The sequence below is a fragment of the Halictus rubicundus genome, chromosome 13 (assembly GCF_050948215.1).
Source record: "Halictus rubicundus isolate RS-2024b chromosome 13, iyHalRubi1_principal, whole genome shotgun sequence".
In the NCBI taxonomy this organism is placed as follows: domain Eukaryota; kingdom Metazoa; phylum Arthropoda; class Insecta; order Hymenoptera; family Halictidae; genus Halictus; species Halictus rubicundus.
This window is the reverse complement of record NC_135161.1, coordinates 11,774,088-11,798,680: the sequence shown is the minus strand read 5'-3', so window position 1 is coordinate 11,798,680 and position 24,593 is coordinate 11,774,088. Positions and strand designations below refer to the sequence as shown.

The following is a 24,593-nucleotide window of genomic DNA, read 5'->3' as shown; positions in this document are numbered from 1 at the left end:
AAATATCGTCCAACCAGCTAGCTAACTAAACGAACCTTTTACTGGACGCGATAGCGACGACCCCCTAACTCAACAACTGACCGCCATGCTACACGATTGTAAGCTGCTGATAGTCATCCGATGACCCTTGTATTGTGGACGTCGACACTATTGCCTCCGAGAGCTAGGAAGCACCGGTATCATCAGCACGAGGACCATCCAGTCACTCGTAGATCCAATAGTCGTGTCAAAAAAGTATTGCATTATATTTTTTAAAAGTATTGTAAATGTATATTACAGTTTATTTGTAATAATTTTTGTAATCGTGACGTTTTTCTGATTGAAATGAGTCCAAACATGACACAATTTGGAGTACAAATACTTGCTTAATCCACCATGCGGTGGAACCTCTCCGAACAGTTCGGATAACAGAGGTTCACGACTATTTCTTTATGGGACTTTTACCAACATATCGGGGGCATTTTTCTGATTGAAATGAGTCCAAACACGACACAGTTTGGATTGTGGGTACTTGTTTAATCCACCACGCAGTGGAACCTCTCTGAACAGTTCGGATAACAGAGGTTCTCGACTATTTCTTTATGGGAATTTTACCAACATATCGGGGGCATTTTGCTGATTGAAATGAGTCCAAACACGACACAGTTTGGATTGTGGATACATGTTTAATCAACAATACAGTGATCACTCTCTGGTTCGTTCGGATAGCAGAGGTTCCACTAAATCGTGGATTAAACGAGTAAATATTATCCAAATAGTATCGTGTTTGGTATCATTTTAATCAGAAAAATGTCAGGAGTATGTTATTTCATGAAATATGCTAATATTTCTTCACCTATATGTTTTAGTTCTAAGCGATCAACTTTGGACCAGGAAGGATCAAACAAGCTCGCGTATCTATAATCATGGAAAAGGACAGTTAATAGGGCACCAGCTTTGAATCGCATTTTCTCTCGGTACATTTTCAGATAAACACACACAGGTGGCCAAGTGATCTAGAGTGAAAACCCAGGTTCGTGCTAAATATTTCTAACTGTTGCCTCTAAAAACGACAGGAAGGTTCAACGTCTGCAGGCCGGAGCACGGCCTCGGGGTACATTCGCAGGCTCTCCTTATCGTCTCCCGTAGTCGACAAAATGGAGGAATTTAATGTATCGGAAGGGAACCCGTTCGATCTCGGCTGGTGTTTAAGGAGCGCGATTACTGGTCCCATACTGGGACATGTCGACTGATACGGTAAAGGCGAGTCGCAGCATGCTCCCAAAGGAGGTTCCGACATTTCCTCACCGGATGCCGTTAATGGAACCCAGCACGCTTCTACAAGTGCAAAAGGATCGCGAGACAGGGTTACGTAAGTCCTCGCTATGCCTCGCTATGCCAAAACTGGGTCATTCTCATAAGGGAAGCTTTGGAATTTTCAAATCAACTCTTTCTCCGCACTGATCCGCGAGTCTGTCCGCGGAGAGGCGCTGTACTCCGCAATTCACTGGGTCGGTATTGTTTAAACAATCTGTTGGCCAATGTGTTCACAAATGATTGACAAAGGGTGTGGCCGGATAAGGAGAAAATACTTTGTGCCAATTTCCAACCCTCTGTGTCGATGTGGGGGGTAGCAATGGGGTGGGTTTTGCCGTAATTTCTCTTGCTCCCTTCAATTGAAAATTCTGAAAAAAGTCAGGCTTATTTTAGCTATTTGTATGCACATCTGTGAATTTTTTCAGAATTTTTAGCCTCGAAGCCGAATTTTAAAAAATAAAATAGTTTTGAAATGCTGATTTCTCGTAGAAATTACGAGATGCTGAGTTTATACTTTTACCATTTCACGAGGCTGAAATAAATCAAAATTTATTATGCTGTTTAGAAGCATCAATTTGAAAGACGGCTTAATCACGACTAGCGAAACCGAGGGCCATTCCTGAGTGCCATTCTCCGACTTGAGGACTGTCTCAAAGCTGAAGGAATCCCATTTTTACTTCCCCTTTGTTGTCAGCGAATACATTTCCTCCGTCTGCTTCCGGGCAAAGTTTCTGTTAATAATTAATGCACGGGGTTACCACGTGGATCCTAGTTACCTTGGCGCCGGAGTCCCTTAAGGATGCACCGGCGCATGTTTGATGAAACTGAACCGAGAAACTTTCGTATTGTCTGCCAGAATTTATCGTTGTTGGTACTCGAACATCGTGCTTGGATTTCAGTTCTTAAAATTGCCGTAACAATAATCATCAGTCAGCGCTATTCTAATTGGAATTATTCTAGATAGCATCATCTGGCTTCCCCAGTGATTAATTTTATGGTTGTGCATTAGGTGCAATGAGACGAACGAATCTCAATAAAATACCGTTAAGAACGTGTTTTAACAAACGTATGAACTGAAATTCAAATGAACGTTTGTAATTGAAATTGAAAATAAGAATTAACGTTTGCGATGTACAGAATGGAGCAGACCGTGAGCCATAATTAATTTAGAAAGAAACGTCCATCGCTCCGCACTCCATCTTTTCACTGGAATCGATCCCGGTCTACTTTTTCTTCATTAATATGCGAACAGTGAAACTTTTCACGTCCACCCCTCTCTCTCTCTCTCTCTCTCTCTCTCGCACGCTCTCCCAGCGGATCGAATATTACGCGATTATGGAATTAAAAGTTGCCTTAGGCGAAACGTATTGCCGTCGGTGAACAGGTCGCGTGTGATATATGCTCGAACGATCAATCGAGTGTTACGCAACTGCATCTGACAGATCGAAAACCTTCTCTCAACTATGCGAGAGCTATGCACGTTGAATGTAGAAAGTCACTTCAACGTGAACATGAATTTTTTCTTTTTTTTTTTCATTCGCAGGAACGTGAACCTGTGAAACTACAACGGGCCTTGGATCGTGGTTCGCTTGACTCACCTTTTGGCCCGCTCGAGCCATTCGGAAAGTAATGTATAGCAACTGAATCGAAGAATTATTAGAGCCACTATATTGCCGCATACGTGCGTTAGCAATTTCCAGACATGAACGCTGCATTCAAGAATCAGACGTCACTTCACTTATGCGATACAAATTGCCTTGTTCTTTAAATATTTTTTATTGTAACGTTATAAATGGGACCACAATATAAACTCAAAACTAGTGGGATATTTGTAATCGTGTTAAACATTAACGTTCGTTTACGTTTAAAATTATTGGGCTGTATAAAAATGTACATTAGATGTTAATCTCTACGGTTCATGGGTTTCTCGAAGGCACCGCCTCTTCTCGAAGATCTGCGAATCACAGTGTTCTGAGCCTTAGAAAACCTAGACTGAGAAATATCATTTTTAATTTAAACTTAAATGAAAATATCGTAGCGATACATTAAATGTAAATTGTACATTGAATTGAATTTAAATCACTGTGTTAAAATATAGTAGGAATAGATTATGGTAAATTTCAATCGTTAGCTAATAATTTTATAACGATACGTACATAGTTGCTTATTGCCTAGGTGTGGCTACCACGTGGGACCAGAAGGTGGCATACTCCTTCAAAATGGTACCGCTTCAAACAAAAAAAAACAAGCTTATTATTTCAGTTTAAATTAATTCAATTTATATGTGAATCTCCTATTGGCCTAATTTTTAAAATATTTACAATTCACACAATTCATCCTGAAAATATGATATTTTATTTTACCCCCACAGTAATAGGGTCCCTTACCCCATGTTTAATAGCTCCAAAATATTGTCACAGTATTTCTAAATTCTTCTAATGCTTCAATAAAATTCGCTGTCTGCTTATTATTTTCAGTCATAAAAGAAGAAATTAGAAATGAGCTCAATAAAAGAAAAAATAGAAATTAGAGACAAGTCATTTTGACCCATCCGGCAGTTCTGCTGTTGAAAATGGTACAAATGGAGTGAAAAAAATCGGACTTCTCGGTTGATACACGTGGCGATTTGGCCGTTCGAAGGATCTGCACTTGAACGACGGGATAACGCGATAAGATTAATTGTGCCGCGTCGGTCGACGGAAATAATTGCTCCTGCCGCACGATCGCTCGCGAATTGAACGCGCTCGCGGTAGGCTTGCTAATAAGCCAGCGAATTTCCCGAGAACATAATAGGTCAGAAAGTTCACGTGGCGGCCTGAAAGGAACCGGCTGAATTGCGGAATAGCTCGTTTGAATCGCGAGCCCGAACAGCAACTTTTTTTTTCCACGGAAAAGCCGACCGGACCTGTCTGCTAAATTTCCTCCTTTTTTTTTATCCCCCATTTTCGCCCATTCCGTATCCGTGTCACGCGTTTTGTAAATCCTCCGGAAAATCGTCGAACAGATTCAACTGCTATTTTTTTTTTTTTTTAGTACACTTGTCGGCGAAAATGTTGAAACAAGCCACGAGAATGTTAACAATTTATTCAGACCGAGGACAATTTGCACTGTAGTGTGTGACGAAGGAGGATTATTAAAAAATTTTGGTGACTTCGGTAATCGTAAATGATCAAATCAGAAGTAAATCATTTCGACAGGGAATTCCTTAGAATCTGAGAACGTCGATTATTTTTAATTTACCAGGGTCATTAAAGAAAAGAAAAAATGTGTCTATTGATGCAGAGAATTTATATTTTGCGTAACGATCCGCAGTGAAATTATGGGAGTGACTGTACGTGTGACGGAGGTAATGAACACGTGAATAAAAAATGAAATTTAGCCATGAAATCTTGACGGACCTCGTGCACGCCTAATCGCGGACAAAGAGGTTGTTACTTACGTGAAGTATACTCTTCCGTGCGCGTTCGGCGGTGCATTCCAAATAAGTGTTGCGTGCTGTTTTGCATGTGGATCGGCGTGTGTCACGGCGCTGCATTCAGGATGGGTGTTCGTGTTCTCGGTTTGAGCCCAGGAACCGATCCATTTGTCTGTCTCAGGGTCACGTGCCTGCAGGAAAAATCCTTTGAACGTCGAGCCGCTGATGGATACTGCAACGAAGAAAGAAATTCCGTTCTTCATTGTCAGTCTTCGCTACATCTTGGTGACTACGGAATGATGAAACACGCGAACACGTAACTTTCCGGCCGAAAAATAAAACCAGAAAATCCATACCGTTAAAATACCGGCCAAATCACTATTGGATACGTAACTGTCAGGTATAGTTATGTTAAACATTATTTTAAAATTGTTTCATCATTTTCAAAAATTTAATTATTACAACTATCAAGAGAGCTGTTGTAACAGACTGGAGTAAGATAATTTATTCCCTTTCTTAGGTAGAAAATAATAGAATGTCATTTTTGAGCTAAACTTTACTTCAGGGAACCAGGAATTTGTAACTGTTTTTTATGTAATTCTGTATATTTTTGCGAGAAAATGCCGAAAATCCAAGTTTCAATCCTAGGAGATCAGTAGTTCGAAAGTTATGCGTGCGTAAAGATGTGCTATTTTCGGGAAAAAATTCCTAGATATCACGTTTCTTTCGGATTTGCTTTTTGCAATGGAAAAATACTATTTTGCAGAAGGATCGGCCATCTTCTCTGAAGCAGACTCTCTCACCGACTCCCACAAAGTTGAATTACAACTTTCCCTTTCGCGATCTTCCAAGGAGTCTCATTTTTAAAGTAATTTTCCGAAAGCAGTTCCGAACAACACGCAACTTTCGATCGTTGTTGCCTTTTTATGCAAATAGCGAAAGAATGGCTAGAAGGTTCTCGCATAATTAAGTTCGAACCCCCGAGCAATTGAGTAACTTGAAGAAACTTCGTTCTTCGAAAGTTTCTCAAAAAAAAAAAAGGAATCAGGCGTTCAAGGTTGTTCTACCGCGTTATGTCACAGTCATTCTTAACCATGCGCGATTCAGATTAGTTTCATTTTATGACTGCTTTTACCGAAATGAATTCTGCGCTTAATTTCCATCTGAATTAGCCCAGCTATCGATTAACGATTAACGTTAAAGAAATTTTACTGTGCAACGATTGTCGTCAAATAAAATTTCCAAGGATTATTGTTAAATAAATATAATTATCTGCTTCAAGGATTGTAGGTCAATTTTTATTGTGCCTAATGATTGCCGTTAAATCAATTTTATTGTTCGATTATTATCTGATCAAGGATTATCGCCGAATAAATTTTATGACCAAGGATTATCGCGAAATAAATTTTACTATCAGAGACTGTCTGATCAAGAATTGCAGTTAAATAAATTTTATTGTCCAATAATCGTCGTTAAATAAACTTTATTATCTCTTCGATAATTTTTATTTACGAGTGAAGTTTAAAAAAAAAAAAAGTCTCCTTGCAAACTGCAAACAATATTGCATTTTTACAAAATATCGAGAGGGCTTAATTTAATCGAATAAAAATTGAAATAAAACAAATAAAATGAATTTAATCGAATCAAAGTTTAAATAAACAGAATTAAATAAAATGAATTTAATTGAATAAGAATTCAAATAAACAGAATTAAATGGAACAAGTAAAATTGGAACAACTAATTCGAAATTTTTGGTGTAGTAATTGATTATTAAGCTATTAATAATTTCGTTTGTATTTTTTGGGGAATTTCCCGGTGGCGTGTAACATCGTTAATTTCTTTATCTTTCTTTATAACGAGCTTTAATAAGCGAGCTTGTTTAATTAATGCTGGCGTGCTTATCTCGTGCAATATTGGTGTTCGAACGTGTTCCGCAGTGTTCGTACTGTGTTACATTTTCATTATAATTTCCGATCGATACGCAGCATTAGACTCGGTATACAAAAGCGACGTCCTAAAAAGAACATAAAGAGCATCGCCAAAAGGGAGACAGTCACAGTTCGATCCACGCTTCCTTTCGGGACACAAAATTTTCAATTTACGACCATAATATACCATAGTTTACGAAGTATCTATTCTGTCGCCACTGCCAATAATAAATTTCAGTCGCACAAATTTAATTCCGCGTCGCATATTATAGTAACAAAATTGTACATTTTGCTTTAACACTTCTGCACGATTTTGATCACAATAGTAAACAATAAATGAAAAAAATGATATTGCTGTCTTGTTAAAATTATTAACGATTCTATTAGTACTATGTTTAATATATTTTTGATTATTTTACTTTTATTGTTCAATTTTTAAGTGTAGATTATGGTAGTAGTATAGTAGTAGTAGTGTAGTAATGGTGTAGTACTGCAGATTAAATTAAGTGTACCATAGTAATAAATAATATTTATAATAGTAGATTATGAATGAAGAAATCTTTAATCAGTCACCTCCCAGTGAATTTAGTAAAAAGATTTGTTTCAAATATCAAGAAAAAAATGAAAACAATTGAAGTGCACAGTAAATGAAACTTTTTGTCGCAGGTTCTAAAATAATGCCATACTGCACTGTATTATAGTTTACGATACCGCACCGCTTACAGTTCTAACCATTGCAATATTCAAGGACCAGTTACACTTTCAAATTTTATTGTGTAATAAAATATTTTCTTACTTCGCGTAGCCAATTGCAACGCGAAACGTTAAAGTAAGGACAACTGTCTGATTGTGTATTTTATGTGCCCAGAAAACATGCACATTGACATATGAACTTTGAATAAAGGATTGCGTGGGTAGGCTACGCTGCGTAGTGGAACGCATTCTGCATTGTTAGATATAAATAGAGAATGCTAAGTTTGCCTTTCCCGTTTTAATTGGGACCGCAACGATGTTAATTTCGCTCGATCATTGTACAGCGTGCTTAAAAAAAGAGGGGAAAAAATTGCGAACGTCCAAAAACGCATTAAACTTGAAAAAAGATTTTACGAGAGCGTAATTATGAATAATTAGTCCGTGACGAATAATATAATTGGTCTCGCAACACCGAATAAAAAATATATATGCTGTACGATACAGGACAGACAGGAATGCAAGTTTACGTTCAACCAGAAGGAAAACACATTTTTAACTCGTAAATATGCAATAAAAATTTTATGTTACACCCATAAGGTACAGTACTTGAACTCAAAATTGCACTTAACACTGTGTTACGCGTACAATGTAAGACGAGGAAGGAATGCAATTTTATGTTCGAATGAAAGTACATTTCTCCGGATCTCTTAATTAAGATCAAAACTTTATGTATCACATTGCAAGGGCCTGAATCGACTAAGCGTTCTTTATTCCTCTCGACGAATCCTATTTTACAGTCTCGCACTTCTCTTAAGCGCCCTCGCAAGCAACTTCTTCAGCTTCAACCGCTCCCTTAAATGTATTCATCTACCAATTAATTTACAAGTGAAAAGGTTAAAAGGAAAATGGCTCGAAGAAGCTCGGCTAGCTTAAAATACGGAACACCGGGCTCGCAGAAACCCGAGTAGGTTGAATATCGTCTGATAAGAAGTCTCAGGACTGAGAATTTCGTGTACCTACACAATGACCTAGTACTCGTAGTATTACAACTGTAGTTTCAAAGAAAAACCAAATCTAGAATACATTTTAGACAGACATCTTGTCTGTTTAAAAATAATTTCCATTTCATCGAACCAATTTTCATGAAACGCAAGTTACAGAAATATATTAAAAATCGTCCGTGTTCAAGAACCGCAGAAAAATAATCGTGTAAAAAGAGACCGAACTGTATGGCTTATTTGTTTCTTATTCGTTTATTCATAATATTTATTTTTACCTGCGATACATGAGATTTCGTGGTCGAGTGAATAGAGTGAAATTTGTTCGTACATCGCCTTTGTTTTTCGAAAAAATGCTACTGAAAAGTCGCGAAGCAGGAGCGCCGTTGAATAGGCATTGTCTGACCATGGCTTGCTGTATCTACTGACGCGTGTTCGATGACTCTTCAACCCTCGTCCGTCCCACATCATTCAACCTTTTTTTCTCGAATTTTCTTGGCGATATAGTAGCAAATCAGACAAAAATAAATATAAAACCTGATATGATGAAATAAATATGAAACGATGGTTTTTAATATCTAGTAAAAATTATAAGAGCACGATTGTTGATACGAGTTTAATGATCACACACAGAATTGCCTTCGGATAATAATCACACACAGAATTGCCTTAGGATTTCAATAATTTATTTATTAGGGGATGGAATGTCTACTGTGCGTCTGATCACGACTTACTGTTTCTACTTGGACTCGCTTGGCGGCCATTCTCGAAGACAGAGCTTCGTATTAAAAAATTTTATTCCACATTTTTGACTCGGTTTTTTTCGCAGAATCTACTGTTTTGCCAGTCGCATCGTTCCTGCTGGAACGTCCAGTATAATAGTGCCTACCGAGACGTACGTACACGCGAACGGAATTCTTTCTACCGGCAAATCTCGCGCTCGCTATTATTCCGTCGATTGCACATGCAGAACCGAGCCCGCGAACCGCAGAATGCACGATTGTTAACGTTTCGGAACCGGGGTGCCATATTCCACCGTATCCACGCTGATTGGATCGATTGTTCCACGCCGACCTCGGAATGCGTTCTTCTTTTTCACGCCGATCATCCCGTCATACCGATAATTTCGCCACGGAGGATACAAAACGGGCTCGACTGACACGGAACACCTAATCACCTTTGCCGATCCATTGTCCAGGATTCGCTCCAGGCTCCGCGGACACCAAACTCCCTCTTCCAACTTACAAAATACTTTCGACAAGACAGTTGCAACACTATGCACCCCGGGGGGCAAAACTAAGTGGACAACCTTTAACTTTTTCCAAATGAACCACTTGAATTTTTTTCTAGATGTTAAAGGAATTATTTTGCCAGATGTGAAACATTTTTTGAAATTACTATTTGCTCGGAATTTCGAAGGAAAAGGTGAAGGTCGCGGTTTTTAATTTTTTTTTTTTTTTTTGATCTGTGCCTATAATGCAAAATTTAGAATGTATGCCTTTAAGTAGATATTAAGATTAAATGGTCTATATGAATGATTATTTATAAGTAAATTTGACCTACTGCTTATCTGAGAATTAGGACTGTATTGCGAGGCCGAAGCGGTGAACTCATAAGGGTTGGTGTCCAAGGGTTGCGACCTAGCTTGGCCGTGATTAGGCTCGTTAGGGCGAGTCGGTTTCACGCAGGTGTCCACAGGTGCTCCATCGGGGAAACAGTCAGCGAAAAGGGCCAAGGAAGCCGCGATTAGGCTGTAGATTGCTAAGCTTCTCGTAGTCAAACACATTCTTCTCGAGCACAAGATTTCCTCTAGAATGGGCGAAATTAATTAGGGGAGCACTTCCAAATTCAATTAAGAAGCTCAGAATTATACTATCTATCATCGTTTGAAAGAATCAGGTGGCTAACGTTGGGAAAATTCATTGTCAAAATTATACTAAAGGGGTCTCGGACTTCTTCACAAAAATCAGTTCAAAGGGATGATTATTATTATTTATTTATTGCTTTAAACTATATAAAGAAAAGGGATGATTAATTGTAAACGTTGGACGATTAATAAAATCTTTTTGCGATTCCTTTAATTGGAGTGTGGATGTGTGTTTGCTCTACGAGAACTTAGCACTCTCGTTGTTCGAGATTGTTGTTTCTTCAGCACTTACAGTAATCAAACTGATTTGAATAAAAAGAATTGACACTGAATTCGGAGCTGTCGCGCAGGACACAGTTTGAAAGAAACTGAAAGGATCACCAGAAAGCTAGTCAAACGTGGCGGGATCCCACCATGGAATCATAAAAGGCTAGTTCAATTCACTTTTGCTAATTGTCACTTTCACTCCAATCCCTTCGTCGATGGTTGAAGCAACGATTGCGTGTCGCGTTCTGATCTTTGCCATGTAACAGCTTGTTAGCTATGTCAATGTTACCAAATAGCCACGGTAAAAAAAAACTGGGAAACTCTACATTCTAATTACTAATTTTTTTTTTTAAAGGATCACTACTTCGACTATTTAATAAAATGAATTTTAACTGACAATGTTTTTATTTATTTGTCATCCTTAATTGCAAACATTCGTCGCCTAACTCTATCGCCACTATCTAGAATTGAAATAATGTTTCAAGTAAGTATGAGCTTTAACAATCATAATAAAAAAATCTTTCCAAAACTCTATTTTACCGTAAATTGATACCCCCTCCCTCTGTCGCGTTTAAAAAAAGAATGTATATCCATAATGGTTTCGAAGACAACATAAACAACAGTTATAAATGCATGTTCTCTAATAATTTATTAAATTATATTAGACTGTGAATTTTATGCATTAATTTCGAAAACAGGTAAGCGAAACGCTTCAGAATGATTGAACAATATCTCGTGTTAGATTTGTTAGAGCTAAGAATTATTTGTCGCATAAAGATCCGCAGTCTAACGACGATCAGCTGACTGTAATTAACAAATGCAGGTTCGTTAAAAAATAGATTAAGCTCGGGTTGCGTGTGATTCGCGTTCGAATGAAATGGATTCAGGGAACACAGGAATGTGCATGAATCACGCGTTACACGCCGGTAATTGTACGTCTGTACGAAAGCATGGTGTGTTACTTTTCACAGTGTTATTGATTTTCCACGAGCTTCCAGGGCGACGCAACATAAAGCAGAAAAGTTCACTGTAGCATGAACGGCTGGTACGCTGTTACCAGTGAGCCGTTCATTCGCCGATTACAAACTGTTGATAAAATCGCACGTGCTGATGGGGTTTTCGAGTGACCAATGTAATCATCGATCGGTAGACTATTGCAAATTCATTCTCTCCTCTTTTTCTCTACATGAATCCGAGAGGCGTGTATCATTCAATAAATATGTACAGTGGACTTAGTTCTATTTAAAATATATACACCCGCGAGTGTGTAATGAACACAACAGTCTCCGTCTAAATATACAAAAATATGAAAAGGTTTATTCGTTACACACACTCAAAGACGTAAGTTACACATCGAGTAGTAAAGATATATTAGGACCTCTTTCTTTGTGCTAATTCTTCTCGTTTTATGAAATTCCCGGTTTCTCGTTAGCACAATAAATATATACCGGCCGGTTAGTGCCTCGGCGTTTAATCTACGTAGAAGTTACCGCGCGTTTAAATTATTCAAACAAGTAGAAACACTCATCCGTAGCCAGAGGCTTGCATACAAAACGCTAGAGAAATATATCATCGTCCGTACAACGACAAATCTATAAATACGTGTTAAAACTCTACTTGTTCAGAAGGAATGTTTCAATTCGATTTCGCGGATGATGGAGAATACGCTTCGTTCTCGATCATCTCGATCGCACAGGTACGTGGAAACCAACCCTTCTGGCGTGGTTGCTTCTCCTTGTGGTCGTCCTCTTTCCTTTCCCCAAACAACCAATACCTGTAATTTTTTAAGAATTTTTTAGCACCCTTAACGTGTAATCTTCAATACGTATTCAATATGTTTTATTCGATTGAAGCCAATTTCACTTGATTTTATTTTATTCAATTGAGATAATAATATAATAATGTTGCATAAATTTCAGGTACGTACTTCCTCCACCGTGTTACAATTACAATGTCTCCGATACTAAGTTTAATTCGGGGTTCATCAGTGCAAGGTGGATGGAAAAACACTCCCCAGCCGTGTCTCCATGTTAATCGTGATCCAGAGAATTCTTCTACGACTCTATAAGATTTGGCTTTCTTCCGTTTGTCTTTCTTCTGAGCTAATTGTTCTTGCTGAAATATGAAGTCATCAAATTTTAAATCCACTATCACATTCGACAAATAATTCTACTTGTAATTATATAAACAGGAGAGTACCGTTAAGGTATATTGGTCACATCCTTCGATCACAGGCCAGTAAATTCCATTTCCGACTGGTGTGCAGTCCCATGTAAGAACTTGTCGAACATTGAAACGCCATCCTTTCGAATATGGGTAAATAAATTTATCTGTGCTTCCAAATCTGCGATAATGAGCCTTCTCGGTAATCCAAGCTTCGATTTCCGTTCGATTTTTAACGATAGCCAGCATCTGCGTGATTTTGATAAATGGTTATGTATTTGTTCAAATTAGATGGGAAAGATTCTATTCAAGTTTTACCTGAAAATAGAGTAACGTCCCAACAGCGAATACAACTCCAATCGACAGACCAATGCTGACGATTACTATTATTAGAACAAATACGGAAGGTGGAGGAAATGCTAGTGGTTTCAAAGATAACACGGTCATCACCCAAGAGATTAAAGTAAATGTGGAAACGCAGCAACCACTAACTGCACTCGCCAGAAAAGCTGTAAAATGCCCGTGATTAAGATGTCCTACACAATTGTTTATCCATGGACAGTGATGGTCCATTTTCATTACGCAACGACCACCTGAAAATCAGAAACTGAGTAAGCAGACTCGATTGCATTTGCGATAGATAGATTCGTGGTCTACAGAATCTCACACTTTCTGCAGTGATGAGATCTCGGTGCTTTGTAGCCTTCGCATACAGAACAGTACTGTAAAAATTGAATGTCTATAGCTTTTTCCTGAAAAGGAGCAATAAATTAATTTAATATACACATGTAATATTATGATATGGAGTAACATATATGACTATCATGGTTGCACACTACCGGCATCCATTTTATAGGGAGATAACCTGGCCCTTCATAAATAGAAGTGATGAAATGGAAGAGTGTAGATCCACTGAGACAAAAGAAAAGCATGAAATTAATTGTTCCAAACAAACTCTCCTGTGGTGGCCAGCATTGTCTACTACAATGTACCGTCATCAAAGTGATTATCTTTATAATCCCTGAAAAACATCAAGAATTATTAACGAAAGTAATTTACAAGTATCTACATACTATTGAAGCGTTTATAAAAATTTGAATTTCGCGCGCTCTTATCGTAATTTATACAAAACAAAATGGAAGCTGTCATCTAGCAAGTTTATGTAGGCGATACGATTCTGATTTATTTCTTCCAGGCACGAGAACGGGACTCGACCAAAGTGTTAACATTTCATTCGAAATCTTAACACTTCGCTGGGTCCATTTAAACGAGGATAGTCATTCATTATAAACGCAATAATACATCGAAGATTATATCTCGAATTCACCTACCGAGAGCAGTAAGCGGCCCCCAATGGCATATTTTCTTTAATGGATTAACACCCATGCCGTCACCATGAAACTATCGTAAATTAGCTCTTAATTTCTCGTAATCAGGTACCCAGTGTGATTGTTTCGAGCGAACAATTCTTTCGATTCTTTATTAAATCTGTATTTAGAAGTGTTGTCTCGGTGACACATTCCGTTACGATTCATATGCCTCAATGTTGGCACCAATGTCGAATATCCTTCGAACATTAACGATTTATTTATTCTCGTTCGATGGAATCATTTATGTGCGTTATTGGTTACATATTCAAGAATGTATGAATTTATTAAACGACATTCTTTTTAGTACAGACGAACCATGCGAGAGTGTTCAACCACAGACACGGTGCAGGATAGGCTACTCGTCGTGGAGTCTAAAAAATATTTTCAACGACCCATACATAGTACAGAGGATCTTTATCATGAGAAGATTCGACAAAGAAAAGGAAATAATATTATATCAAATCATTTATTAACTGTATAATGCCTAAAGGAAATAAATTAATAAAAATATAACGAGCGAATGGAATTCGAAATGATTCTTGCCGCGTTGGCCGTTGGATGCAATGCAAATTTCGGCAGAAATCATTTACTATATAAAATTTGCATTTAGCGCCATTCCTAGCAGCGGTAAAACGCTCAAACTGGTAGACAAATGTTATCGACAGACAAACGAACACCGCCACCTACCGATGACACCTGGAAGTAGGGAATGCAATAGTAAACTCAACAAGCCTTTAAAAAAAAATTAATAACTAATTAATCTGCCACGAATATGGTTCGAAAATATTAGGGGGGTATGCGCGAGAGTCTAAAGTACCTACGGCAATTGTCAAAGTACGCCAATCAATTGTAGAAAATTTATAAAAAATTAATTATTAGAAGACCGTCCACGGTGCGACCACAGCGCGACGGTGGCGCCATCTATGGTGGCGGATTTTGGAACTAATTTCCCTATCCCTGCAATGAGTAAGACAAGGACAGAGATAGTGTGCGACAAGGACAGCAGATGTCTCGCTCGTGGCCTTCCTTTCTGCCGCACTGCTAATACCAGGAGAGGTATCAGGAGCACATGACGAGCAAGGAGGTATCCGACAAGGATAGACATAGGGATTTACCGAGAGAGAGACAAGGACAGATATAGAGCTGCGGCGTAATCCGCCGAGCTGAGGGAAAATTAATGAATATCCTATTTGTTATTAAAGATTCATAAATATTTGCAATTGGAAAATATAGAATAGACCTTCCGCTACTTTCACATACAGTTTTTCATCAGATGTCATACAGAATTAAATAGTTATTAACAATTTTTCAAACACTTGTCCGAAAATAAGCTCGGTTAATTTGACAGGTCTCCCGTAAATAATTAATTTTATAACTTTAAGGACATAACGGATACATTTTTGTGGTCAAAGAATATAGAATGAAGTCGTGGCTATATTCCCCTGAGGTTTTGTGCGGGTCTGATGCTTAATTAATTAGTTATTAACAATTTCTGGAGTGGAGGTATTTCCTATGTCTCTGTCCTTGTCGCACACTCTGTCTCTCCTTGTCTTACACATGGCAGCCATTAGGTAAAGGAACGGGTCTTCGAAAAATTGTTAATAACTACTTAACGACAATCTAAATCAGTCTATAATTGTGGTAGGAATATTACTGGGGGTCCATTATGGTTTCTTTAATCGTAAAACAGCATTAATTATAACCGTAAAGTATGGAAATTAATTATTTATGGGAGACATGTCACACTGTTTGAGATTATAACAGAACATGCTTTTGAATAATCGTTAATAACTATTTAATTCGAACCCAAATTCCGATAAAACACTACATGTGAAAGTTGCTGAAGGTCCATGCTATATTTGTCGATTGCAAATGTTTCTGAATTATTCCTAATTAACAAGTTATTAACCATTTTTGGAAGGCCAGTTCCGTTACCTAATGCCGGCAATGTGTAAGACAAAGAGCGATAGAGTGTGCGACAAGGACAGAGACATAACATATACCTCCTCCCGAGAAATTGTTAATAACTATTTCATCACGCGTCAAACCTGCACAGAACCTCAACAAGAACGTTGCCAAGACTTCCTTCTAGATTCTTTGATCACCAAAGTGTATCAACTATGTCTTTAAAGTTGTAAAATTAATTATTCACGGGGGACCTGTCAAATTAACTTTGGTTATTTTCGGACAAGTGTTTGAAAAATTGTTAATAACTATTTAATTCGGAACGAAATCTGATGAAAAACTTTATGTGAAAGTAGCGGAAGGTCTATTCTATATTTTCTAATTGCAAATATTTATGAATCTTTAATAACAAATAAGATATTCATGAATTTTCTCTCTGCTTGGCAGGTTACGCCGAAGCTCTATATCTGTCCTTCTCTTTCTCTCGGTAAACCCCTATGTCTGTCCTTGTCGGATACCTCCTTGCTCGTCATGTGCTCCTAATACATCTCCTGATATTAGCAGCGCTTCAGAAAGAGAGGTGGTCGAGCGAGACATCTACTGTCCTTGTCGCACACTATCTCTGTCTTTGTCTTACTCATTACAGGGATAGGGAAATTAGTTCCAAAATCCGCCACCATAGATGGCGCCACCGTCGCGCTGCGGTCGCCGCGGAGGGTCTTCTAATAATTACTTTTTTTTTTAAAATTCTGCAATTGATTGGCGTACTTTGGCAATTGCAAAAGGTACTTTGGACTCTCGTGCATGTCTCCATAATATTTTCGAACCGAATTCGTAGCAAATTAATTAGTTATTAATTATTTTCGAAAGGCCTTTTCGTTGCATTGATAGTTGTAATATGTCTTTTAGTTTGGGCATTTCGCCGCTAGATGGCTATAGCGTTTCTGTGCCCGTTAGGAGGCTATTTTTGAAGAAATTATAATTAGCCATATATATGACAATCTATGGGATCAGTTCGAAGCGTACAATTATTAGAAATATTTTAAGCCTGAAAACATTAATTTTGAGCAACTAATTGCAGAGATATTACATTTTCCCGGTTGCATGTTTTCACTGGTTAGTCTAGCTCTATTTAGCATACCAACTTCCTATTTTTGCAAACTGCTAATTATACATGTATTTACTGGCTTGGTACTTGGTACTTCCCCTAACAGAGATCAGCAGAAATTACGTCACATTACGCTGTGTATATACGTAGTTCTTCGAATCATTTTCTGTTGTGTTTAGGTTATAGGCTAAGTAATGAATCAGTAAGCTATATAAATACATACGTTTAACGAGATGTTTCGGAATATTTATATTTAGATTGCCTGTAATAGAACTTTCATATATGTATAACCGAATTATGAATTCGTACAAAGCAATGTGATCGCGCAGGTTATATGTACTAATACGCTACACGCAATTAATCTCATTGAAATATAATATATCCATGCTAGTATTTATGTTTATACTCAACAAGTGATCTTTCCATAAAATAATATTCTTTAGTATTATGTTGCATAACAGTAGTATCACATAGTTAAGTTGTATAAGAAGTTCAAATTTTAAGAAATTCTACAAATTGATAATGTTAATAAAACTCTACGAAGATATTGTTACCGAAGTGTTCAATTAACGATATCGAAGACGTTGCAAACATGAATGATTTCGACGTATGTATATTTACGTAAATCGAAACAGTAGTTGATGATGAGTTTGAAATGGTTTATGGTTAATATTATTATTTAAGTAATTAGTATAAAGAGTTGCATGTCAGATATGTTGTTGTATGTGTTTGAAGTGTCACTAAAGAATAAATATTTAAATAATTGAATCTTTTCCAGCTTAATGCTTCAGTAGAGCTCTCTAAACCACCTGTTCCCAGAGCACGACAAGCTCTAAGAGAACATAATGTATCTTCAGAGAAAATTACTTACCGTTTGAATAACTCTGACGGTGCATTGATAACAAAAAGAATGCAAGACATTAAAGAGCAAACTAAACATTTCCTTGATCATGCTAATGATTACGATGAGTACACCGATGATGAGGATGATGACCAAGTCGAAAATAACGAATCATTTAGGCATTTCTCACGAAGCTTCACACCAGAATGTTCTTCTTCCAGTGCATGCAATTCATCTCTTACGACACAAGTGCGGGAACGAAGCTATCGAAGTCTGAATACAAGTCGATCTGTTAATACTACTAACAGTTCACAGTCTCAAACTCAGTTGCATATCCATCATAAAAAGTCTTGCATAAGCTTATGTAATTTCTTTGTCTTTAGTACCATTACTGCTATAATTCTGTGCACAATGTTCAATATAATACCTATCCATGAAACTACTCAGGAAAAGAACATATCAGAAGTTAATGAAACAAGCACTGTAGATTTAGTTGCAGTAGATAAATTATTAGATGAATCGATGCAGATTATTCGAGCACAATTTCATCACCAGAAACCTACTATCTGGAACGACATAGCATCTGGAATATATGATGTAGCTATGTATCCTCAGAAACCAACAATCATTATATTGTTTGGAAATGAAGCAGATACCTTGAATTGCATGGCACAGATGGTTGGTGAATTAAGCAGTACAGTTTTAGGAAGCAATGATTATTTAACTTTAACACCAGCAGATTTTCCAAACGATGTTGGAACAACTATTTACAATTTGAGGGGAAAGATTGCACAAAAGAAAGTAGTAGTGAGTATCTTGTTCAATGTAATGTGGATATTTATTTAAATTACAGTTGTGTTAGACAAAATTGTTATCGGTATTCTTTGTTTTAGATAGTGCAAGATTTACTGAACGTCAATGCAGAAGCAATGAAAGCATTTCATAATTTCTGTGATAGACAAAATCCATTGATTAAGAAAGCTATTTATATAATGACAATGATTGTCGATGGATACAAACCATTCCAAAATGAATTACGATTCGTTGACACGCAACTATCTAACAAATTGTCAGGCAAAATAGATAAAGATATTCTGCATCCTCTGATAACTAGGCTCACCGACGGAGTCATCATACCAGTATTGCCAGAGTCGGAAAAAAATTCGAATTCGGAATTCGGAATTCAGAATTCGGATAAAACAGTTTGTACACTATCTACACCTCCAAATAAAAGGCTGTGATTTTCTAAATGAGTGATGGAAAGGTGATTACAGCATTCTAATAACATTCGAAATCAAAATGAAATTAATTTATACTGATGAAATGAACAAATGTACAAATGGTTGTATGCTAAGTATAATTATGTATTACACGTCGAATAAACAAGATTGCGTATACATTAATATTCAACTTTATTTCGTTTCGTCAAATGACAGTACAGAAAATCAACATCTTTCGATAATGATACCCGATGGTGATTTAGCGATTTCTACAAATTTTCAAAAAATATAACAACAAGATCAATGCCTCTGGCATAGTTTTCAATTTACACTTTTGAACGACACGTGTCATTAGCTTTCAAATAAAATACAATGAGTGGTTTCACATCGTACGTTTCTGTTATTGCATAATACGTCGATCGGTAGTCAATCTGTTGTGAGCGTCTCAAATTGCCAATTTACAATGCGTCTCTGTCGTTAAACGGTAATCCCCGTCTTCATTTACACCGGTATATAGTTCAATCTGAAGGAAAAGAACTTCCAAAAAATTTCTTCAAGGGACTGGTGAGTTCCACAGCAAAACATTTGATCGAATAAATTACAAAGTCATCGCTTTTCATATAGAGATTCGAGAACATATCCGAAGTAACATTTGCGTACATGCAACAAAGGAAAATCCAGAGAATTCACGAATGCGATTTGTACAATTGAGTTCGATACACAGGGTGAAGCGCGAATATTAAAAATATAGTAAAACCCGTTTATATATAATATTATTTCGTTACCCTTTTTTCTGGACTTTAAAATTGCAGCATAGCTATTCAAATGTTTCCGTACCTAGCAAGTCGCCGTGTATAATAAAGGTTCCGGAGATAATTTTATCACATTTTATTTAAGAATAGCGTGCACAACATAAAATGACAAATTCGTTTCAAATATGCTTATAGTCTATTTTGGTAAGCATTTTATAAATTGGCAACAAGTACTCGTACGTACGCACCTTGCTAAAAATGGCGCGATTAGCAAAGTGGTCGATCACGGAATTCTTATAATACAGTCCTTCTCTGTCGTAGTAATTCAATTCAGTAACTAAAAGTAGGTAATATATATTTATATTATCTTGTATAATATAGTATGGTACCGTCAAACCTAAATAATAAATACATTTTATACAGTCACAGACCTTTTATACAGAATGTCCAAAATTTCGTGTGCTGTACAATCGTGGTACGATCAATCTATATTTTTTTATAATTTGCTCAATTTTTCGGTTTTAACAAGAGTAGAAATATATTTTCAAAAACAAAGGAAGAAAATATATATATATATATTGTGTGTGTACGTGTATATATATACGTATATATATATTTTTTGTACAAGCATGAGAAATGTCATCCGTTATCTCGTGAGCAAAATTGAGTACGATATCGTTAGAGATATTTTGTAATTTCGAATTTCAACGCAAGTCGAAACACGCTCAATTCTTGCAATACAATTTTTCATCAATTATAATACACTTGCCGATGTGTCCCGACAAGTTGTATTCTAATTTAATAAAAGAAAACGAGATTGGAAAAGAAGTGATAACCGATAATTCGACTTAATTGTTGCTTCGTTTCTTAAGGGCACTCTGTATAGAATAGCCTTAAAATTACAAGATACGTATTTACAGTAAAAAAGTTTAATTGGTCATGTTCCTACCTAGTGTAGTAAGGATGTAAGTACCGCGTTGCGTAATGTTGTCCGTGTTGGCTACGTAGTCGCGTACTTCAGTCGTTAGTTGTCTTGCTGGTTGTGCAAGTATTTTTCATTTCGTAATTCAGAGTCAGTCATAATGTCGTACGAGGCACGAGTCTACCCCGATAGTAGTAAATCGTCTTGATCACTGTTTCTGTACTTATCTGTTTCTACTTAAGCGCTAAAGATATTTGTTAGCTTTTTTTTTTGTTGTTGTTGTTGTCCTCAAAGATAAACTGAACATACTCCGTACTAAATACGTATTACGAGTTTTCTGAAACCGATAAACTGAGTGCTAATCTTGTGTCCGAATCGTCTTCAAAGCATGAATGAAAAGCATCGTTAGAAATTTGGCAATAGATTATTCGCATTCCGATAATGAACTTAACAACGTCGATCGCATGCGGTGTATAGATAAAGAGTAAAAAGAGAAAACCCATACTTAAAACAACTGTGTACAAAGATTTCTTTTTATACTGATTTCTCATCACCGAGAGCAGACAAAACGGATCACCTCGAGATATTTACTGATATTATTCCATTTCTTTTCTTTTCCTTTTTTTTTTTGCGGATACAAACGAATTCAATGTATATGTATAAATATACCACTCTTCGCGTCTGATGATCGATTCTGCAATTTCAAAGATTGTCCCGTTACGAGAACCGGTTGTAAACGCAACGAACGAAACAAGGATCGAATCCGGAAATACATTCGGAATTTCAATTAAAATCATCAATCGATTAAAAGTCGAAGCCTTCGAGTGGTAGCTGGGGCGAGTCGGATGCTTCGAACTGAAATTGTTGTCCCTGCGAGTCGATGTTCGGCACGATCCGCGCGTCCTCCTCCTCGGAACCGAAGTATCGTTCGATTATTTCGAAGGCCTTCTGATAAATTTCTATGTTCAGATGAGATTGCAAAAATTCTATTTTGTTTAGGCCTGAAACACATCGTAACGCAAACAAGAAATTTAGTTTTCACATTTCGGGCGGTTTCTCTGGACATGCTCCTCTAGTTTCAACCGCACACTCACCGAAACATTGCTCGATTAATACCGCGTACTGGTTGATACCACTCTGCAAAGCATCCTGTTCTCCGAGGCGAAGGATATTGTCTAAACCGTTTAATGCAACTTGGACGATCTTCGTGTCCATTACTGTCAATAAATCGCACAACGGAGGAATGCATTTTTGATCCACGAGGTAACGGATTTGCTCAGGTGTACCGCCGCTGGTAGCGTTTGTGATTGCCCATGCTGCCTCTTTTCGTGTCTTGAACTCGGCCTTCCCCAGAATGTCGATCAGAATTGGGAATATTTGGGCATCGATCACTGCCTGTTAATCAAGTATACTGTTAAACGTACAGTTTTGATCAAGAAATACTCCTACAGCCTGCAGGCTTATTATTAGACTGCGGATTTGATGCATTTATAACGATTCAATTCAGGACGATCAAATGAAATAAATGTGTCCTAAGCATCATCAATTTTACAGCTATAAAAAAAGGCCCAGTGTCCGATGTTTCTGTCAAGAATCATTTAATACGCAATAATCTAATATTTTCCTGCGGAGACACCCCACAAACCTGAACTTGAAGAGGATTTCCCGCTGTGATATTAGAAACTGTCCAGCAAGCTTCCTTACGGACTGGATCTCGAGGCGAGTTTAACAAATGCCGAAGACAGGGCAACACAGAACAGTTCAGAACGATTTGCGTTTGTACGTCGTCTCCCGTCACTATGTTTCCGACTGCTCGAAGCGCCGCGCTTACTACGTTGTTTTGCTGGTGCCTAACAATACAAATTTTCATCAAATAGTGTAAAAGAAGTATGAACTTGCTCGTAGAAAAGAACCATTTAGCAAATATTTTCATTTCGATTGTTCGGAGTTGCGTAATTGGAGCCGTATCGGATCAGACTTTCTCCGCCCTGTGTACGGTGATTTACGAGCGAAGAACTTACATAAGTAATTCTACCAAACGTCTGCATACACCCGCGTCTATAACAGCTTGAATCTTCTCGTTCGGACCGTCGCTCAAGTAAGACAGAGTCCAGCAAGCATCGGCGAGAACGTCGCCGTCCGTATGATTAAGAATATGTGCTATAACAGGTAGACACGGTGCGACTTTCTGGAAAATCGGCACCGGATTCTTGCCTCGACAAAGATTTGATAATGCCCATACTGCGTTACGTGTCATCGTCAAACGTGTTGGTTTCGAAAGTAGTCTACAAGACAAGCAGCAAGTTAGGTTGACAGAATAAAACAGAGAAAGAACATCGCAACTGTTACAAAATACTTACTGTAGGAGAGGAGCGAGAATTCCATTGTCTAATACATGGTCTCTACACTCGGGACTATCCCCTGCAATATTGCCCAATGCCCAAACAGCCTGTTCCTGAACGTCCTCGTATTCCGAGCTAAGTAATGATATAAAGGTGGGCACAGCACCTGCCTCTACCACTATACGTGTTTGCTGAGACGTTCCGCTGGCTATATTTGTTAAAGCCCAAGCAGCTTCAAACTGAAATCATCATTGCACAGTTTAGTATAGCACGCAGTACCATTAAACATTGCTGTGTAGCATCGTCTGAAGCTCGCACACCTGTAGAGTACAGTTTGAGTTGTTTTTTAACAGTTCAACGAATCTAGGTACAATTCCTGTTTCTACAACTTCCTCTATCGGCGGATTCGGTTCCCTCGATAACATTCTTCTAAACTTTTGAGTAGCGGCCAATTGTTTCTCAGGATCAGGACTGTATAATGCTTGCACTATTTCGTGTGTGATGGTGGAAGATTGCTGCAAATCGGGAAATTTCTACAGTTAATACGATTCTATATGGATTCGGAACGTTCTACTCGAGTATCTATATTTTTCCAGAAATTACCATCTGCGATGACGTAACTAAAGATTCATCCGTCGCAACATTGTCGTCGTCGGCGTCAATGTTGGGTACATTGCGCCTCTTCGACAACTGTTGCTCCCGTTTTTGTTTCCTTAACTGTACGCCTTCCTCCTCCCTACGTCGTCTTAGTTCTTGGGAGTCCAGCCCCGTATTTTTGTAACGGTATTTATGTGTAGTGGCAGTTGACATCTGAAAACACAGACGAATACATGTAGAAGCGTGAATAAAATACAAGGGTGCCTTCAATTTTTCAAATGGGATAAATATTGATCGAACGTTCAGAGTATTGTACTCATCGACAGAATTATATAAGATTCCAACTTTGCGAAACACTTTTCTGGCTAGTGTCTGCATTGTGTAAGAGTTTCCTAGTGCCATATACTAGGCACTTTGCTGTCCTTTCCATTCAGAAGGCGGCAAGCAATCAGCGCCGCACTTAAAGTATTAAGACAGTACGGTTGAATGTTTCAGCCAATAATAAGAGAATACTCTCAATTAGTGAATATCTTAGAAGCTGTTACGCTTGATACTCTATTGGAACTCGAGAAAAAGAGTACTGGGTATCCTATTTAAAAAACTGAAGGTGACCTTCCTATCTAAACTAGAATATAAAGTATCGGGGAACTGATTGTTCCTGTATCCTCCTTGGTACCGCATAATTTTTCGTTCGAAATACTTGTTCGCACAGTTAACGACTTATGAGTAAATCGAAGTCATCGAATTAGGTGTCTTGCTCTGTATAACACTCATAGTTCTGTAACATTAACAATCCTATAAAAATCAAATTCAAACTACCAACGGAATAACAATAAATATATACGTTACTATTATTATTCACTGCATAAAATCTAGAACATAGCTCAAGCACGCAAACAAACTCTCTGC

General features: G+C 37.6%; 4 protein-coding genes and 1 long non-coding RNA gene across 11 annotated transcripts in view; 2 read left to right on the top strand and 3 right to left on the bottom strand.

Annotated features, from left to right (window-relative positions):
* Positions 1 to 24,593, top strand: part of LOC143360565 (uncharacterized) — a 272,755-nt gene that overhangs the window by 182,973 nt on the left and 65,189 nt on the right. The gene's annotated exons all lie outside the window — the stretch shown is intronic.
* On the bottom strand, positions 2,866 to 10,983 carry LOC143360250 (putative defense protein 3). Of its 3 annotated transcripts, none has more exons than XM_076798936.1 (5): positions 10,579 to 10,983; positions 9,894 to 10,139; positions 4,736 to 4,943; positions 3,453 to 3,524; positions 2,866 to 3,288 (listed from the first exon to the last, which is right to left on the bottom strand). In XM_076798936.1, exons 2-4 carry the CDS (start codon positions 10,114 to 10,116, stop codon positions 3,461 to 3,463), a joined length of 495 nt encoding a protein of 164 aa, XP_076655051.1. In that variant the 5' UTR covers positions 10,117 to 10,139; positions 10,579 to 10,983; the 3' UTR covers positions 2,866 to 3,288; positions 3,453 to 3,460. The 3 variants fall into 3 exon arrangements, with proteins under 3 accessions (XP_076655051.1, XP_076655050.1, XP_076655052.1); XM_076798935.1 differs by lacking the exon at positions 10,579 to 10,983 and adding an exon at positions 10,490 to 10,567; XM_076798937.1 differs by lacking the exon at positions 10,579 to 10,983 and adding an exon at positions 10,490 to 10,567 and having other exon boundaries at positions 2,866 to 3,283.
* LOC143360249 (palmitoyltransferase ZDHHC6) lies at positions 11,114 to 14,338 on the bottom strand. The gene is made up of 7 exons (XM_076798933.1): positions 13,959 to 14,338; positions 13,467 to 13,648; positions 13,295 to 13,379; positions 12,946 to 13,220; positions 12,664 to 12,876; positions 12,392 to 12,579; positions 11,114 to 12,238 (listed from the first exon to the last, which is right to left on the bottom strand). The coding sequence occupies exons 1-7, from the start codon at positions 14,011 to 14,013 to the stop codon at positions 12,100 to 12,102; spliced, it is 1,137 nt and encodes a 378-aa protein (XP_076655048.1). The 5' UTR covers positions 14,014 to 14,338; the 3' UTR covers positions 11,114 to 12,099.
* Positions 17,486 to 19,248, top strand: Torip (Torsin interacting protein). Its single transcript, XM_076799520.1, has 3 exons — positions 17,486 to 17,617; positions 17,789 to 18,658; positions 18,745 to 19,248. The coding sequence occupies exons 1-3, from the start codon at positions 17,603 to 17,605 to the stop codon at positions 19,090 to 19,092; spliced, it is 1,233 nt and encodes a 410-aa protein (XP_076655635.1). The 5' UTR covers positions 17,486 to 17,602; the 3' UTR covers positions 19,093 to 19,248.
* The window catches only part of Kap-alpha1 (karyopherin alpha1), a 41,025-nt gene continuing 35,678 nt past the window's right edge, over positions 19,247 to 24,593 (bottom strand). For all 5 annotated transcript variants that reach the window (XM_076799516.1, XM_076799518.1, XM_076799519.1 and 2 more), the window contains exons 2-8: positions 23,691 to 23,897; positions 23,408 to 23,602; positions 23,106 to 23,326; positions 22,767 to 23,030; positions 22,391 to 22,595; positions 21,840 to 22,140; positions 19,247 to 21,746 (exon numbers count right to left, since the gene is read on the bottom strand). In XM_076799516.1, the coding sequence (XP_076655631.1) occupies positions 21,550 to 21,746; positions 21,840 to 22,140; positions 22,391 to 22,595; positions 22,767 to 23,030; positions 23,106 to 23,326; positions 23,408 to 23,602; positions 23,691 to 23,897 (1,590 nt within the window). In that variant the 3' untranslated portion in view covers positions 19,247 to 21,549. The remainder of the gene's footprint in view (positions 21,747 to 21,839; positions 22,141 to 22,390; positions 22,596 to 22,766; positions 23,031 to 23,105; positions 23,327 to 23,407; positions 23,603 to 23,690; positions 23,898 to 24,593) is intronic.

Coding starts and splice junctions, on each gene's coding strand:
- Torip (XM_076799520.1), top strand. Junction 18,659..18,744: donor TTGCACAAAAGAAAGTAGTA/GTGAGTATCTTG, acceptor TCTTTGTTTTAG/ATAGTGCAAGATTTACTGAA.
- LOC143360249 (XM_076798933.1), bottom strand. CDS start 14,013: ATGGGTGTTAATCCATTAAAGAAAATATGCCATTGGGGGCCGCTTACT. Junction 13,649..13,958: donor GGGGCCGCTTACTGCTCTCG/GTAGGTGAATTC, acceptor GATGTTTTTCAG/GGATTATAAAGATAATCACT. Junction 12,580..12,663: donor GTGACCAATATACCTTAACG/GTACTCTCCTGT, acceptor TTCATATTTCAG/CAAGAACAATTAGCTCAGAA.
- LOC143360250 (XM_076798936.1), bottom strand. CDS start 10,116: ATGTGTTTGACTACGAGAAGCTTAGCAATCTACAGCCTAATCGCGGCT. Junction 4,944..9,893: donor TCCTAATTCTCAGATAAGCA/GTAGGTCAAATT, acceptor TCTTCGTTGCAG/TATCCATCAGCGGCTCGACG. Junction 3,525..4,735: donor CACGGAAGAGTATACTTCAC/GTAAGTAACAAC, acceptor TTTTGTTTGAAG/CGGTACCATTTTGAAGGAGT.